General features: G+C 36.2%; 1 protein-coding gene across 4 annotated transcripts in view; it reads left to right on the top strand.

Moving 5' to 3' along the window:
- Positions 1-17,818, top strand: part of IMMP2L (inner mitochondrial membrane peptidase subunit 2) — a 479,540-nt gene that overhangs the window by 11,475 nt on the left and 450,247 nt on the right. For all 4 annotated transcript variants that reach the window (XM_026868046.1, XM_026868045.1, XM_026868047.1 and 1 more), the window contains one exon: positions 4,825-4,928. In XM_026868046.1, the coding sequence (XP_026723847.1) occupies positions 4,825-4,928 (104 nt within the window). The remainder of the gene's footprint in view (positions 1-4,824; positions 4,929-17,818) is intronic.

Here is a 17,818-nt window from a genome sequence, read left to right as displayed (position 1 = left end):
TCTTCGTAGTGGCTAGGGAAAGCAATATATATTCACTGGGTGATTAAAAGCTTTTCCCCTGATGTGTCTGTTGATTAAGCATTCCCTCTGTTGATTGAAGTATTGGTAGCTTAAAAGCTCACATTTCTAATTTCACTGACATTACAGTGTCTGTAAAATTACCTCTCTGGTTTTATTCTAGCCCGTAGCACTGAAATAGAAGTTTGTTTTAAACTTCTATGCATAGGAATATTTTTCAGACAAAAAAAACCCCACTTCCTAGTGCTTTTAATAAGATACTAATTTCCTTGCCAAGATTTATTAGATGCTTAACTAAGTCTAACAAGGACATAATTATAAGGAATGTATCCCTCTCTCTTGCACAGTAGGCTGAAAGAGTACTGGTCATTGTGTTGCAAATCTGTCTATCTCCTGTATTCTCTGAAGTGTTATATGTTGAATGGATCTGAAAGCTATGGGTGTGAGGGAGAGTGAAGTTCAGTCAGCATGTACTCATGTATCCATTAATCATATGCTTCCAGTGATATTTTGTTTCAGTTTGAAGATATCATGGTATGATTCCCAATAATTTGTTAGTAATAGACCTCTAAAATGTCTAGTTGGCTTTGTGTACTCATCATTGTGGTTCCTGCTGAGCCTGAAATTAAAAGTTCTGACAAGAAGCAAGGAATAAATATTTCTGTGTCATGCTCATTCTCCTACTCTCGTTCTCTGTTACACGGTCTCTCCCTTCTCACTTTCTGCTTTTGTTTTGGACCAGCCTTACTGCTGCGTCATAGTTACTGACGATGGTAATACTTTTTGACACCCTGGCAAGCATGCTGAACAAAGGTTCTAATGAAAATACAATTTTTTCTGATATATTCCAAATCAATTAAGACAGACTTCATGCATTTCATTGTCTCAAGCTGATCCTGTGTTTCTACAGTGCTTTCAGCCATCTGTCATAATTTTTTCACTTGTGCTGACTTCCGTATATATGGGTATTAACTCTAACCTATAGGGAATCACTGTGAACTATTGCAGTTTATAATTTTAACATTTTAAAATTGTTTCATTACCTTCTTTCTTCTTTCCAAAAATTACTTTTTTTTTTTTTTAATTTTTAATTCTCACATGAGGTGATTTTGTTTCTTAGGATTTTACAGACTAATGTGCTCATCTAGCATTTTGTTAACAGTGGGTTTTGAGTGAGTTGTAATCTGTTTACCACACTGAATGTGACACAACTGCTGATATGATTTCTTAATTGGCTGTTGTGAATTTCTTGAGAATCTTTTTCTAATGCTGGCTGTGTAGTTTAAAATATTTGTTATCATATGGACATCTTGATATCCAGTTATGTTTTCTTCTGTTGAGTTTCATCGCTTGTCTGGTCTTATGAACTCTTTGTACATAATGATGTGGAAAAGGGAATCCCCCATGGATATATAAATTTGTAAATTCATTAAATCAAATGGACTGTTTTCAAGTGAGGTGGAAGATGGGAGCATATGTGCAATTTGATATGCAAGTTCTATTGCAAACAGCTCAATACCAAGGATTATAGCAAGTGGCCTGACCAGCGATCTCTGACGAAGCATGCTTGTTTCGGCAGCAAACATTATTGAATGTTCTATTCCATTATGTGTAATAGTATTTGTAATTATTCTGTGGCAGTTTCGCCTAACTTTATTATTAGGATTACTGTACCTAAGCCTGTGAGCTCAAGTGAATATTCTTTCTGTTCCCCAAGCTATAAGCAAATAAGTGTGACCTTCTGGTATTCACTAGCAGCAGCATAACAACTATCAAGTTAATCATTATTTATAGTAAAAGGGCATGCTTTTACCCTCCTACTTATGGAACCCTGTGTCCTGTGAGGCTTCGTCGTGTGGCTGGGGATCTCAATTTGCATGCTTTTAGCATTAGATTAGTTAGTAATTGGAAAGAGTGAATGTTCTGTGACTTCTGCACCACAGTTCTAAATTAAGACCTGTGTGTCTCAGTTGTAGCAGGCTATTATGCCAAGAACTTGGGCAAACAAGTTACAATGTTTCAAGCTAGAGGAAGGAAGAAGCTCCTGTATTGTTTTGTTTCTGATAAAAATAAAGAGCCCTTGTGAGCTTATTGTTGACTGCTTTTTCAGAAGCTATATTTTTGTTTTGCTGGACCTGAGACTTTACTATGTAAAAATGTCATGGGGAATAAGTTGTCTCTGAACACAGTGCTCTAAATTCTTTCTATACTTTTTGTTGTGGAATCACAGTGTGTGCTACTGGATTTTTTTTTTTTTTAATGGAATAATATAATTGTTGATGTAGAATGAAAGTTGCCTCATTCTAGTTTTCCTTTCATTTGTTCTACCAAGATAATATTTTTGTCTGTGCATTTTGAGTATATCAGATTGTTTTGTGGGTAAGAAGAAAATATTCTACATTGTCATATTTCTCTCAAACAATTCTAATATGTTAATGACTTGGATAACCACTGTCAAAACCACATGAGCAATGTATTGTTAAAAACAGGCAGCAATATGGTACTACATTTAGAGTACTTCAAATTAAAAAGATTATGCAATATCTAAATTTATTTAAACTCTAAAACATTTCCTTTGTTTAAATACAGATAACAGTAGGAGTCAATTGGGATAATGCAACTAGGGCAACACTGTAACTACTTGATGTATTTCTCTGTAAGATGAAGATTGTATAGATTTAGTTGAGGGAATTGTTTGTGAACACTCATGTATTCTAAGTATCAGCTGTGAAATACATTGTCTTTTGGAGCAGTGGGTTTAAAATTTCTATTTGTTTTGACCTTCTCTTTTGGCCTTCTAAGGTACATACTTTTGAGTACCAAGCAGTTTACTTTGTCAGAATATACCATATGTACGATTCCTGCTTTGTAAGACTGGCCTCTTTGCTTTGTAATTAGTACCGTTGTTAGCTTCTGACCCATATGTGCCTGCATTTGCTAAAACAAGTATGACTGAATTGTTTGTGAATTTGTATGTAAAGATACTGTCCTTTGGTGGAAGATGCTATGAAGGTGGAAAATAATTCTGCAAAAATCCTGAGTAAAAAAAATAATAATCAAATGTCTGATAATTAGCTCCTGTTTTTTTTTTTTCTTTTTTTCTTAATTTATGTGGCTCTTACAGTGAATAGACTCTAGTAGATAAAATAGAAAGGAGTGTTAATATACTTATAGCTTAGACTCAGACTGTATCTCTGTGGATGTTAAGGTGATCTTTGATCTGCAGACTTTGCTTGACTAGAAATTTGCGCTATAGTAACTAGCCTTGTTTGCTGTTTAACTAAACAAATGTCACTTCCCCCCTCCCATCCCCGTCATATCTATTCTTTTGACCTGTTGTATTGCTTACAGTTCATGTGAATTACACCTAATCAGGACCCCAGCAAATCAGTACTTCTTGGACACTGAAAAGCTAGTTTTTCACAAGTCCCATTGGTTTTTATCAACCAATCTGGTTAGCAAAGAAAAGATGAATGAGGAAACTGTAGTAATGAGATATCAGCACTTCTGAAGTTAAAAATAAATGCTAAATATCCATCCTGGTTTGGCAGCATAGTTTTACTGAATAAACAATACACTGTAATTTATCACTGTGTAATTGTGTTCAGAACAGTTAATTTCAGTCCTGTACTCCAGTTGGTTTGCTCATCAAAGGTACAGTCAGTCTGGGGAGAGTAATCTCAGCAGTGAAGGTCTGGTGGTACATGTGGAGGGCCAAGTTGGACTGTAGCGTGAACACTGAAAAGCTCTTCTACAAAAACCCACCCAAATTTTAGCAAATATTGCAGCTATCATACCTATAAATGAGGGGCTGACTAGTCTCAACGCTCTGCTTTATTATATATGTCATCTAAGAACCAGAGTTTAAATTACAGTTCATCTGCTGGCCAATTTGGAGATACCATAATTGTATTTGAAGAGTCTGAAAGAGCTTATTGAGAAATAAGCTATCAAAAGACAAGTCTGGATTACTCTTAAATCCTTTGTCGGGTAAAAAGAGTATTTGTATTGAAATAACTCCTGCAGAAATCTATGAGGATACTACTGTGATGGGCTACTTCCTTCCTTTGCTGTTCCCAATGGCTTAACTCAGAGCCAGCAATGATCAGGTACCCTGATTTGTACCACGTCACACAAAATAATTATGTATGGTTCTGTGTACCTCCTAACACTCTGTACTAATTAATTACTTGGATATTTTAAAGTTGAGGTTAGTGAACAGTCTCATTTCACTGTATGGTTCTGTGAGAGTTCATGCTTTTTTGTATCCTGGTATAGAAGGCCCACATTTACTGGCAGTGGCAGTATATTCTGTATGTAGGTGTAGGGTTTAGCTTTTTTTTCCCTTTGCAAAGGGTGCCAAGATAAGTATTGTTACAAGTTTGTATTTCATTTTTAGTGTGTTATGTTTGTATAACTAGTAAGATGCATGCAGAAAGTTCATTTTTTCTGGGAATTAGTGTTCTTGGTTCTCCTTAATTTTTAATATTAAATGATAAGCAATGAAGGCAATCACTTCTTTTCATCAGGCTTGTCGTAAGTATGTATCCTGTGTAATATAGTTTGTATGCAATAGTGCATTGAAGATGTGAACTACATTTGTCATAAATTAGTGATGTGTAACATGACATTTAATAAAGAAATATATTTCCCAGAGTACAAGAGATTCTTGGTCCTCTTATAGTGAGTACATTGTTACTGATTTTAATGGATTTCACCTGTTGATGGAATGAGAATTAGGTGAAAGGTTCATAGAGGAAATGTAGATCTAAAGCTGGGTTGTTTTTTTTCCCCCACTCCTCTCAGCCTTCTTTGAATCCTGGGGGAAGACAAGCATCTGATGTAGTACTCTTGAACCAGTGGAGCATTCGAAATTATGATGTACAACGTGGGGACATTGTGTCATTGGTGTAAGTAATTTTGCATACATTTCAATACATGCTTATATAAATGTTGATCTCTCAGTATTTCATATTTAATATAGAATACTGTAAGTGTATATATATATGAATAAGGAACATAAAAATTTTAATAAGGCATTGTTATTCCTATAATCAGTTTTCAAAACTCAGATGTTCAAAGAATGCATTAACAAGTTTTTACTTGAAAGGAATGCAATGTAAGATATTATTTGATACAGGATATATGTGTACCAAAACTGCCAAGAAAAAAGAGCTGTGAGATGAAGAGAGAAAATAGATAAAGCATTATGTGGCTGTGCAGTCATATTTGTGAGAAAAATAGCGTTTCTTTACCAATTAATACTAACATTTTTTTCTTCCTGGAGAAATATGACTACTGAATAAAATTTTAAATAAGATCACAAGGATTCAACTGTCTCCATAAAAAACAAACGTAGAAAAAAAATTTTACAAATATAATGGGGAGGTCTATGTATCAAGCCAAAAGGTGGCAGTGTTTCACTGTTGAAAATATTCAAGACCAGTAGAGGACAGAAACTCCATTTTAGCCTTAATGTAATAAAGAAATGGAATGTCAAAATGTGTATAACTGACACAATGATATAATACATACTCATATTACATGCTTGGGTAGTTTAGGCTTAAGGTTCTACTTTTGTAAGTGAAACGCACAATATGTAGATTGTAACAGAACTGTCTGGAAGCTATGTTGTCTGGCTTCCTTTTTGTCATATCTCTCTTCTAATTGTCCCATGTTTTTCTCTACCTCTTCACTGTAGTGGTAATTTGTATTACTGGTAATTTATATTATCACTACCAGCTCTTAAAGCAAACTTTCTCATGTAGTCGTCTTTTGTTAGAAACTTAAAATTTACTTTATGGACCGTCTTACTGTCTGGCATGTAAGATTTTCCGTAAATGGTCTAGCTACAAATATGAATTTATTCATGTTTGCAACACCTGATATTGCAAAATGACTCCAATTTCAGGTCACTTAGTCACTGCTTGTAAAATTTGATTCTGCCTGTGTGTGCATCCCTCTGCCCAAGTCATGCTCCTGTGACTGTTGAAACAGTGAATGTAACTGATTAGTAATTAATAGACTGAACAGAAGATGAGCATGTCTGATCAGAAAACTGTATGAATAGTTTAATTCTTATTATACTTCTGGAAGGTTTCTGGTACCATCTGAATCATCTGCATTAATTGCTTTCACTTTTCTGTATGTTTGGGCATGATAGCTAATATTTTAGATGCTGTTGGCTTTTTGTATGTTTTGAAAATTTTGCCTGTTACTGGTGGAGCTTATGTACACCCATGTGGCAGAAGTCACGTTGTGTTTATGCACTTTACTGAGGTTTTTCTTAATCTTTGGGGAAGTACACTGAATAATCAGACTAGAGCATTCAAAAAGTGCTTTAAGAACAATACAAAGGAAGTTAATGTAAAAATCTGTTGGGTTTTGATATGAAAATATTGAAGGATATTTTATATATTGGTAACAACTTTTAAGTTGTTAAGTACTTCATGATATGGGTTCATTAGAAGCAGCTTTGGCCTACTAGCTTATTGTGATGTAAAGTTTTAAATTGTGTTTTAAAGAGTTGAAGGATATAGTGTCTAGATGTGATTTTTGCATCCAAGTGAGCTGTTTGAGACAACTTTTGGTACATGAAACTTTAGTTGTGTAAAAGGTTAACATTTTTATTCTTTTCATTTAGATGGTTTACCTATGATTTCTATAACTCACTAGTGAATAGATATCCTATGTATACACATTAATTTTACTTGTTGGCCCTCAGAGGATTTGGCTGATTTAGGTGAGGCATGAACAGGGAAGGTCAGTCTCCCATCAGCTGCTGCTTTTTCTGTTCCTGTCGGAAATTCAGATAAGAAAGTACACGTGTGACTGAGATAGGCAGATGGATATGTAAACCTTCTTTCATATCTTACTTTGATTAACATTTATTCAGTGTCTCCTCTTTGCTGAGTCATAGTAGAAAATAGCTACGAGGTTGTGGGAGGGTGGTGTTTTGCAAAGCAAGAGCTGAGGTCAGATATTCCTTCATGGCAGTTTGACCAGGGCCATCCAAACTCTTTGCTTTCTTCATGCATCAGAAATACTGTGTCATTCTGGATGGTGCTTGTGCTGGTTTAGGCCCTGCTGGGACTGGAGACCACGTTGCCGTTGTCCCTCCCCTACCCTCGGACACAACTAGGGCACAAACTCCGGGGTTGAAATAAGGAGAAATTTAATACAACAGTGTAATAAACAATCTGAACAACAACAACAATATCAATAATAACAACAATAAACAATGGTAACAGTAAACAAGACAAAAGATATACAGAGAAATATCACAATGGACACAGCCTGCCTGCCGCGCGTGCTTCCCGTGACAAGCACCACAAAGGAAAAGCTTTCTGTGCTGCTGAGCTGGACCTGACACAGCATGCTATGAGTAACCCGGCTGGAGATCCCTTCTCCCTGCTGGGGAAACTTAACCCTATCCTAGCTGAACCAGGACAGTTCTGTTTCTATCATAGTTCTTAAAAGGGATTGTTGAGATCCCATCTGGCAAAGTCCAGTTGGCCAACACCCAAACCTTGGAGCAAAGAGATGAGTTAGTCTTGGTTATCCCTGGATGCCCCAAGAGAGCATCAATCAGCCTGTGAGTATGCTTGTGATACTGCTTGCAGATCCAAAAGTTTTTCCTCTCTCATCTAATCTAGTTCTTGACAAACGTCTATATATATTTGCTATTTTCTGACTTTGATTACAAATGAGTGCCCTGTCCCCAAGCACTTGGTGGCGTTTGTCTGGTTAAGGTATTAATGAAGACTGCATGTTTATGGAAACATGTCATGTGTCTCTGTCATCCTTGTCTCTGCATCTGATGTAGGTGTAACTATTCATCACAACCACAACTGTGAAGTTAGCCACTCTGTGCACACACATACATATACCTTGTTTTAGACATGACATTTAAATGACATCAGTCCTTTGAAGTATGATATTAAAGTCAGATAAAACCAATGGAGTGAATAAGTTGACAGCAAAGAACCATTTGTTTACTTGCAGTTTAGTGCTTTACAAATAGTTAAATCTTACCTCAGCTTTTTAGATGTTTTAACTTTTTCCTTTTAGCTTAAATTCATGTTTATTGATACCAGAATTAAGAGACCTCAGTGTTAGATATTACAAGTTTTAAACTCACAATTCAGAACTAAGTGAAATTAATATCATCCTTAATTTGATCACTTGCTTGAGTGCTTAATTTAGATACGGCTATATTACTGGGACTTAATAAATTAAAAAATCAAAACAGGAATATTTTTTCAATAAATAATTTTGGTTATTACGTGTTCCTGAATAGTACCTTTGCATCTCTTAATAGACTTTTTTTTTTGCATATGTTTATTTTCTTTGTTTTGGAAATGCATTTATTTCTCTTCAAGGAGAGAACATAGTCATGTAGCACATAGGGTAATCTTTAAAAGATAAATTAATGCATATTTTTGCCATGCAGACCTTGGTCTTTCAATAACTTTTGTGGTGAAGTGGGCGTTTTCTTCTGTAAGATCTCTGCTGTGGTAGATACCAACAGTTATGTAGAGCTTTATCAGGTATTGCAGAATGAGTTACAAGGTGAGTGGCCTTCTCCCAGCTGGTTTTACTCTGTACAGTTTGTGTGTCCAACAGCATTGTAGCTGTAGCGGTGTGCATCACAGTGTGGGCTGTACAGCTCATGCAGGTCCTTGGGAATATATGCTGCAATTCCACTACCTGGTAGTAATGGAGATAGTGTTGTTCTATTGCATATTAATGGACATTTTTACCAATTTACCTATATGTAATTTGATTTCTGCTATGTACAAATCCAGGCACTGTTCTAAAATGGTGTTGTCAAAGAGTGATTTATAGCTCTAGAATTAATTTTTCTTGCCTTCACTGAAAACCTTATCCTGATTGTAAAATTGTGCCCTCTTTTTATTCCAGAATTTCTGTCTTAATGTAGAAAAAAATCATTGTAACACGTAGAAGATTGAAAAATCAGTATGTGTATGTAAAATGCGTGTTCTATCGATATGACAAAATTTAAGTCAGCTTTTGAAATGAATGTACAACAGTATTAATTCAGACATTTTAAATGTTTTTTAGATAAGTTTGGACACTGTCTTGTTCTTGGTTAATAGATTTTTAACAGAGGCTTTAACAATGACTGCAGTATAAATAGGGCTGTTAGATTTTTGAATGATGAAATTTCAAGGTTGTAAATATTCACAGATTCTAATTTTAGCATTTGGAGGTTGTGTTACTTCTGTAACAGAAGACACTCCAAGGTGTGTCTGAGATCAGTAACCGACTTGCTGGGTCGGTTGCTAGGTGTCCCTCCATTTCTAATTTAGAACATGTGCTTTTTTGTTAAATAAAAATAGCTATGCTCATTTAATCTGCATAAAGATTGAGAACCAATGCTGTTTGTTCCGTACATTCTGAACGGTAACATGCTTGTAAAATTTTGAACTACAATAGCTACATGGAAATGGGCAGTATATTTAAAAACATGTTTTTGAAAGTCAACTGTAATAAAAAGGAAATAAATGTATGTTTTGTCAGCTTCTTTTAAATTCTTATATAGAAGCATAATTGCTTTAAGTACAAACCCAACTCTTTACATAGAAAATTCCTTGACATTTAAAAAAATCCTCATACTTCCTATCTTCTGTTTTGATGTATAATATTAAGTGTCTTCTATCACTGCTTCCTCTGACTGTAAGATTATGTTCAGGCCTTTCAGCCTGTAAGGATATGTGTGTTTGAGCTCTGAAAAATTCAGTGCAAATGAACATTCTGGAGGTACTTCATGGGAGGTTGTCTGCAGCGGTGTCTGTCACTGACATCTGTTCAGAAATGAGACTCAGAAAAGATAGTTGCCATGATGATTTTATGTGATGGTTCAGTAAGTTTCAGCCTATTCACACAAACCTGAAAAATCCAAATTTTGAAGGAATGTGGTCCTGCTCAGTTGATGGAGACAAGAGAGTTCTCAGATGATGCAAAGTAAATACACAATATTAATAAAATACCACTAAATGGAATTTCATTAATAAGACTAGCCTAGTAAAATAAGAATCAGGAATAACGTATTTATTGAAGGAACTGCCTTGAATTTGAATCAGTAGTTGTAATTATGAAAAGACTTTCTACTAAATTTGATAGATGTAATATAAATGGATATTTAACGATTCTTGCATTATTTTAAAGAAAACTTCTTTCTGACTAAAATACTGAACAACTTTTTAAAGAATACCTCTTCTTGACCTTCTTAAATCTTCCAATTTCTATTCTATTTTTGTTTGTACTTAGGTCCCTGTACCAAGTCATCTGTCTTCTGGCAGGTAGGACACTGCAAAGGAGGTTGTGTTGACACAGAAGCTAAATAATCACTTTAGTTTCTGTGCCTCAGTGACCTAAGAAAATCTTTTCCTATTCTGTTCTTTTAGCTGGGAAAAAAAACCCTGATGTCTTTTCCTGATAAAAATCAAATATGTAATTCTACTTTTATTATCTGTGTTGTAATCTATTCTTAGAGTAGATATTGTACTATATATGAGTCTGTTAGTACTGTTGGTGAAAGAAATACTTGCATCTTGCATTTATGAAGTAAGTAAAATCCATTTTCTAAAGAAGGTTTTCAGATACTGTAGATGATCCCCGATTTTATTAAGACATGCTCAGGACAGGTTTAAGTAGGCAATTATTGTAATACTGTGGCAACTGAGCAGTTGTGGGGAAATTAGTTATTGTAGTTGAAGTTACGGTTATTTAAAGTCTGTGGGTAGGAAGTGTACAAGATTTGATTGCAAGAATCATTGCTGGAGAGAGTCTGGCTAGAATCTTTAGGCCAAAAAGTTACATATTCTTTAGTGGTCAAATTGCAGTTTGGAGAATTGAAAATAATTATTTATTCTTTTCAGAAAAGTTAATGACGTGGAAGTCAGTTAGATGGCCTAGGCCATTTGTGAAAGAAGTGTTAGCTGATTGGGAAGACTACTGTATAGTTGTAAGTGGTGCCAGTGAGAACTTCATGTTCTGATTGATTTTGAATTTATTGGCCTTGGTATTGAATTAAGAAACAAATTGTTGCTTGTTGGATATTTATTAGAGTATCCGTTAGAATACTATGTTGCAAGCTTACCACTTCATTCATTACCAAGTTAAGCCGATCGGACAAAAGCGAACATTAAGCTTACCAGTTGGCCACATTCTGGTTTATATTAGCTTAACATACGTAATTAAAGAAGAAGAAATTGTCATTCTGTCACAGCAGCATATGTCAGATAAAATTATTAAATCTACATCAGGTACTTGATAGGATGTAAGTGGATGTAGAACTTTACTACTGTTACAACCCAGACTGGGAGCCCAGAGCATTGTAAAGGTTTTGTGATCCCCTTGGGTTAAATTAAGGTGAAACAACACCAAATGGCCTGTTAAAATGTTTTACTTGCATAGAAACAACTTAAATTTGGAAAAGATGGCTATGTGGTCATCACATAAGCTATGTGGCCTCTTATTGAAAAATCTGTAAGACAGAAAAGAAAGGAAAGAAAAGGAAGGGAAGAGTGAGAAAGAGAGTTAGAGAATCTGGATCACCACTCCAGGTTCCAGCATTGTCTCAGGTCTGGTAATCTTGTGTGGTAGGTGCACACCCAGCAAAGTTTTCTGTTGTCTTTTTAAGTTCATCTTATTGGCTGATTTGAATACTAGACAAAGAGAGGCGGGTATTCCATGGACTCATTTGCATGAGAGATGAGGAAAAGGTGGAGCATGGGTTCTGCGCATGTGTTGAGGGGAAAAGGTCTACATTAACCCTTTTGTCCAATTAAGTCGGTGGTCTTCCATCTCCCCCTACTACCTTTACCTATTCCTCATTTTTTGATTCTTGAGCAATTATCCAGCTTCTAGCTCCATCTGGTGCTGGGTGATTTTCTCTTATAAGTCTTTTAGCTCTTCTTCAAGGTTATAGTCATAAATTAAAGTGTAGACATTAACCTGAACATACAGTTTTACTCAGTCTATGTCTTCCCTCTTTGAGGCTTGTCTAGGGAATTTGGCTATACAACTGCAAGGGAGTGGAGCCATGCACCCTTTGATACACTCTGCGCTTCCCTAGGCAGATAATTCATTCCTTAGGATAAGTACAAAGGCCACAAGTTGTCCTTGAGGCTTCTTTGTTGATGAACGTTTGAGGCATTATCTCTTTCAGTTCCTCACACCACCCTGTGACTCAAACATTCAGCGAAACTTCGAGGTAGTCATTGTCAGGGGCGGTAATCTGGATATATAGAACAGAAGGAGAAAGAGAGGAAACAATACAAGAGATCATACATTTCACTATAGCAATATTTATCCTAACTGAAAAAAAAATACTGACAAAATTGTAAATCCAATGTTTACAAGCCATCTTCCCCACCATCCAAAAAATATTGTGGACATCACTGATTACAATATCTTTTCATTTTTTTCTTTAGAGGATCTCCTCCAAATTTTTTCCAGTTTTTCAAAATACACTCAGGGGGTGCAAGGAGAAGTCATGGTAGAGGATGCTGCACTCATCATCGTTTACCAAATTATATTATCCAAGTACCTTACCCTTATTGGTCATTTGATTACAGGGTGTGTCTTGATTTAGGTATCCAAAATTAGGATAACCTCAACAAGTGCACATGTCTTGAGTAAAAGTTCTTAACGATTTACAACTAATTATCCTCGTGGGATAGGGAATTTATTTCTCAGACAAACTGAGTTTTCAGTGTGTTGCCTGCACCACTGGTACAATTTAATTGGGTTGTATATTTAAAGGAGACACACTGTATTGTAGTATCCTTTCAAAATCTTCTTTGCTCTCTTTCCATTCCCAACACTCACTTTTCCGTAAGTGATGAGATTCAAGGTTTCCTCGTCGGGGAAGAAGAAAAATCTCTCAATTGTCAAATGGAGTTTTAGAGCTGTGAAAAGGTCCCCTGGAGGCAGTGTTCCAGGAGAAATTTGATCTGCATGAAATATTACCAGAGACAAGACTCCTTTTCACAAGTTTGTTGATGTTTAGATTAATGAGGCCAAATTGAGTTCCATTATCAACAGATTTTGGTACTGCTATACAAACACTCAGATGTCTGTTATCCCAGATGTGCGTGAAACCTTGAATCAAATTCCAGGAAAAATTTCACAGAATCACTCAGGTTGGAAAAGACCCTTGGGATCATCAAGTCCAACCATCAGCCCTACTCTACAAATTTCTCCCCTACACCATATCCCCCAACATCTCATCTAAACGACCCTTAAACACATCCAGGGATGGTGACTCCACCACCTCCCTGGGCAGCCTATTCCACTGTCTGACCACTCTTTCTGTGAAAATTTTTTCCCTAATGTCCAGTCTAAACCTCCCCTGTTGCAGTTTAAAGCCATTCCCTCTTGTTCTGTCACTAATTCCCTGTGAGAAGAGACCAGCACCAACCTCTCTACAATGTCCTTTCAGGTAGCTGTAGAGAGTGATGAGGTCTCCCCTCAGCCTTCTCCTCCTCAAACTAAACAGTCCCAGCTCCTTCAGTCGCTTCTCACAGAATTTGTTCTCCAGGCCCTTCACCAGCTTCGTTGCCCTCCTCTGCACTCGCTCCAGCACCTCCATATCTCTCTCGTATTGAGGTGCCCAAAACTGGACACAATACTCCAGGTGTGGCCTCACCAGTGCAGAGTACAGGGGGACTATCATTCTCCCTTTGTTCTTGAGATCCAGTCAAAGATCCCTGTTTAGCCAGGTCGGTCTCCTTCCCTGCCTGCTTGTGATTCGGCACATGGGAACAGCCTGCTCCTGTGCCTTTTGGACTTCTCTCTTGAAGTATGTCCAGCCTTCCTGGACTCCCATATCCTTCAAGGCAGCCTTTCAAGGGATTTTTGTTAGTCTTTTGAGCAGGTCAAAGTTAACCCTACAAAGTCTAAGGTGGCAGTTTAACTAACCCCCCCTCTGTTTCTCCAAGGATTAAAAATTGTTTATCTCACGATCACTGCACCCTAGGTGACCTCCAACCTTTACTTTGGAGAATCCTTTCCCTGTCTTCTAATGGAAAGGATGAAGATCAAGGAGAAGGATCTCCAAAACATCTTTCCCTATAATAACAGACAACAATTACAAGTAACAATAAATGGATAGTGCGAATAACAATTGATATAGTCAAGGCTCACATGGATCCCTTACCATCCTTCTCTATTTTTCTCTGATTCTACTAAGCACAAATACAAAGCATACCTGAGTGAAAATGAGGCTACTAACATATATGCAAGGAGACAAAGAAGTTTCTGTAACATATGTGCGAAATACATAAAATCACAGAACATGTTAGAAGGATGGAACAATCCATCTGATTTTGATTCTGTGCCTTTTTCCGTGGGCATCCATGGCTACTCAGGCCTATAAATCAAGTGGTGTCTTCAGAGTTAGGGGTACTTCCCCCACTGTTGGGAGGTCCACTAAAACTGGTTAATGTATCAGATTGAAGAGTCTTTCTGGTCTTTTTCTCCAGGAAGAGAGGGAGGTCTGGGGCAAAACATGGTGCATCTGGGTACCCATTTGTTCCCTAGAAACTATTTACTTTGGCATCAGGGAGCTTTTGCAGTGGCTGAAGGGTACAACTTGGAAAAACTATAAATTGCTATTACCGTGTCTTTTGCTGTGTTTTCTTTTTTTGTTCTTTGTAAAGTTTTTGATTTTCCTTAAAATGCAGCATTGAGGGACTTGACAAAAATAATTAAAATCAGATGCACGGTCTGTGATATTTGGTTGAATTTACTGTTGAAATAAATAGCATAAAATTTCACTAAGACATTTTGTAATGAAAGTGGAGGGAAATTACGATCTTGCCAACCTTGGTACCAATTCAATAGCATCAAGTTAAAAGGTGTTCTATGCAGGATCACCTACATATCTGTACTCCTTAAGTATGTTATTTCTTGGCCCATCTGTAATAACACTGGAATAACTCTGGGTTGTGGTTATGTTGCAACTCAGCCAGATTAGGACGTGAATAATAAAATAAGTAAAATAAAAGCAAGTTACATGTGAAGTTTCATCCAAATATATGTATGTCTGATTCTTTGGCAAGCAAGAAAGATGGGAGAAAAACTGATTCTGTTATGGTCTTTAAATTGTAAGATGATCAGATAACGTGTTAGCAGCTAGTTAATACATAAGGAGGACCTGTGTTCTGCTGAAGGAGGACTGTTAATAGTAATTTTCAATCTCAAACTATTAATTTATTTATTCATATGATTCAATTATTTTACTTCACTTTTTACTGACCAGGCATATGAACAAGAGAAGGGGGGAAAAAAACCTATTCTAACAATTGAAATAATTTTTACCTGCCTCTTATTCAGTAGAAGAGGGAGCAGCATAGAATAGGTTTTTCTACTATCCTTGATGATGGGCAGTCATAGTATGTTGGAGATCCTGGGTCTAAGTGGACAGCTTGCAGAAATTGCAAGCAAGCTTTGACTGTCTGGGAAGCTGTCTCTGATCCTGTAGCTCTCTGCCTTACAGTGTGATGGCTGTCTGCCCTGTGAAGGTCACGTTGAGCAAAAGGAGATTGAAACCTGCCTTGGTCTAGAAATTGTCACTTCTACCTTTTGGAATATTTATAATTTAGATGCTAGGAACCTGCTTTACTTTCAGCAGAATCTGGTGGTATAAATGCCTGCTGTGATGTATTTACAGAAAGGTATCTAAATTGTTCCTAAACTTTTTTTGTTTGTTTGTTTAACTCAAAAAAAAAAAAAAACCCAAACAGACAACTCAGATAAGGAATTTTTTTTTTTTTTTTTTCTCGGTACATTTCCAACTGCTGCAAAGTAATTATTGGTTATTTAGGACTGACATTGTTTATAGGAAGGGTTTTTGCAAGTCAGTGAAACAGTCTACACAATCTGTTTGCTGGAAGTCACAGGAAATGTGATTGTTTCAGCAACTAATGAGGAATTGCAATGCTAATTCTCTATAGTGTATTCAGATTAAACGTTTCCTTCTTAAGTAAATTCCAGCTGAACATATATGATGGTATAGGATAAAAAAAAAAAAAAAGTATTCATATGGTTATCCTTGCATGAAAATATCAAGTGTATTTTTGATTATAAGTGTAGATGGACCATAATTTTTAATGTGTACTCAATCTGCTGAACAAGATAGCTTGAAGCTTTAGATGCTTTAGATGACAGTTAAACTGAAAGTGATAGTTTGCTGAAAGTAACTTCCTTTCTTGAAGGTGAGGGACTTGAGGAAGCCAAGGCACCACTGTGATTCCTAAAGAAGATAATGTATCAAAGTACTTAAACTTAGGTTCCACTGAACTAATGAAATGCTGAGTGCTGAACTGATGAAATACTATATTCAGTTTAAGGTAAACTTCTCACTAGATCAGGATCTTACCTTTCATATTGCTTTGCTTGAATCGTGAATGGTACATGTTTTGGGTCTAAAGATGCCATATCAACTGCTGTTATGAAGAAGTTGTTCTGTACTTAGAAAGAGGGAGTAATGAAAAATATTTGTTGTAGAACAACTCTGGAGATCAGCTTACCCTTTCGTCTCCATAGGAAACCATTTTCTTTTAAGGATATCCAGTTCCTTAATATCAAAGCTTGCATATTCCAGTGCTAAGTTCTATTGCCTGCAATAGAATGAAAGCTGTAACAGAGAGATGTATGTAGCATGTTGTAATATGATTCAGCAATGCTTGAAACCTAGAATGCAGTGAAGCTTGATATTTTTTTTTAATTTTATTTTTTCTTAAAGTCCTGGACATAAGCTATTCAACAAATGAAATTGGTTCTGTAGTTTTTAAGTGCTCAAAAAGATATCTAAGTACATTTTAGCCTTTTGTGCAGTTAGGCTGCTTTTATTTTGTGTACAATCTGGGAAATACTGAGGTGATATTTTATTATATGGGATATTTCATACTGTATGTTCTTGGACAAAGTATAGCTTAAATACTGCTACAACTGACTTCATATCTTTTAGTAATAACTTCCCCTAAGCCAGTTTAGTCAGTTCTATTATGAGCAACCATAAATATAAACTGTAGAATGTTACTTCTAGGAATATTTCAATGAACTCTACATATGCTGACGAAGTGAATTCTACTTACACATCAAAAATATTTATTTCCAATCTAATTGGTGAAGTTGAAAGAAAAACCATGGGTCTTGACCTGTGCTGAGTATATTGTGGACATGAATATCTTTGCATGTAATTAGCAGAGTCTTGGCCTTGTTTTCTGTTTTTTCAGCCTGTTAGCAAAGGCAAAAACAAGGGAATGGTAAATTACCAGGTTTAAAATGATAATTAACCTTATCATCACTGTATTTTCTAGGGAAATTATATTACGCTGTATTCATGAATGTAACATTAGTTTTTTATGTGCAATCAGATGCTCCTGGAAAGTGTAATTGAACAAAATTTAGCTTTAAATACATGCATATATATTTGTTCAGCTGAGAGGGGACCTTACTGCTGTTGTCAACTGTCTATCTGTTGATTAGCTACAGAGAAATGGAGTCAAATTCTTCTCAGAGGTGCAGCAAAGAGATGAGAGGCAATGGTCATAACTGCGGCAAGGGGCATTCTGACCAGATATGAGGGAAAAAACACGCAGAATTAGAATGGCTAAGTCATTAGCTAGAGAGACTGTGAAACTTGACTAGTAAAAGCCTGAGCACCCTGATCTACCTTTGCAGTTGTGTCTCTTTTAGCCAGGAGTTGAAGAAGGTGACTCCCAGAGGTCCCTTCCAACCTGAATTACTCTGGTTGTCTACATCA

Source organism: Athene cunicularia, assembly GCF_003259725.1.
Source record: "Athene cunicularia isolate RWA chromosome 1 unlocalized genomic scaffold, athCun1 chr1_part2, whole genome shotgun sequence".
Lineage (NCBI taxonomy): Eukaryota > Metazoa > Chordata > Aves > Strigiformes > Strigidae > Athene > Athene cunicularia.
Note: the sequence above shows the minus strand (reverse complement) of the source record. Positions and strands in the feature narration are given on the sequence as shown.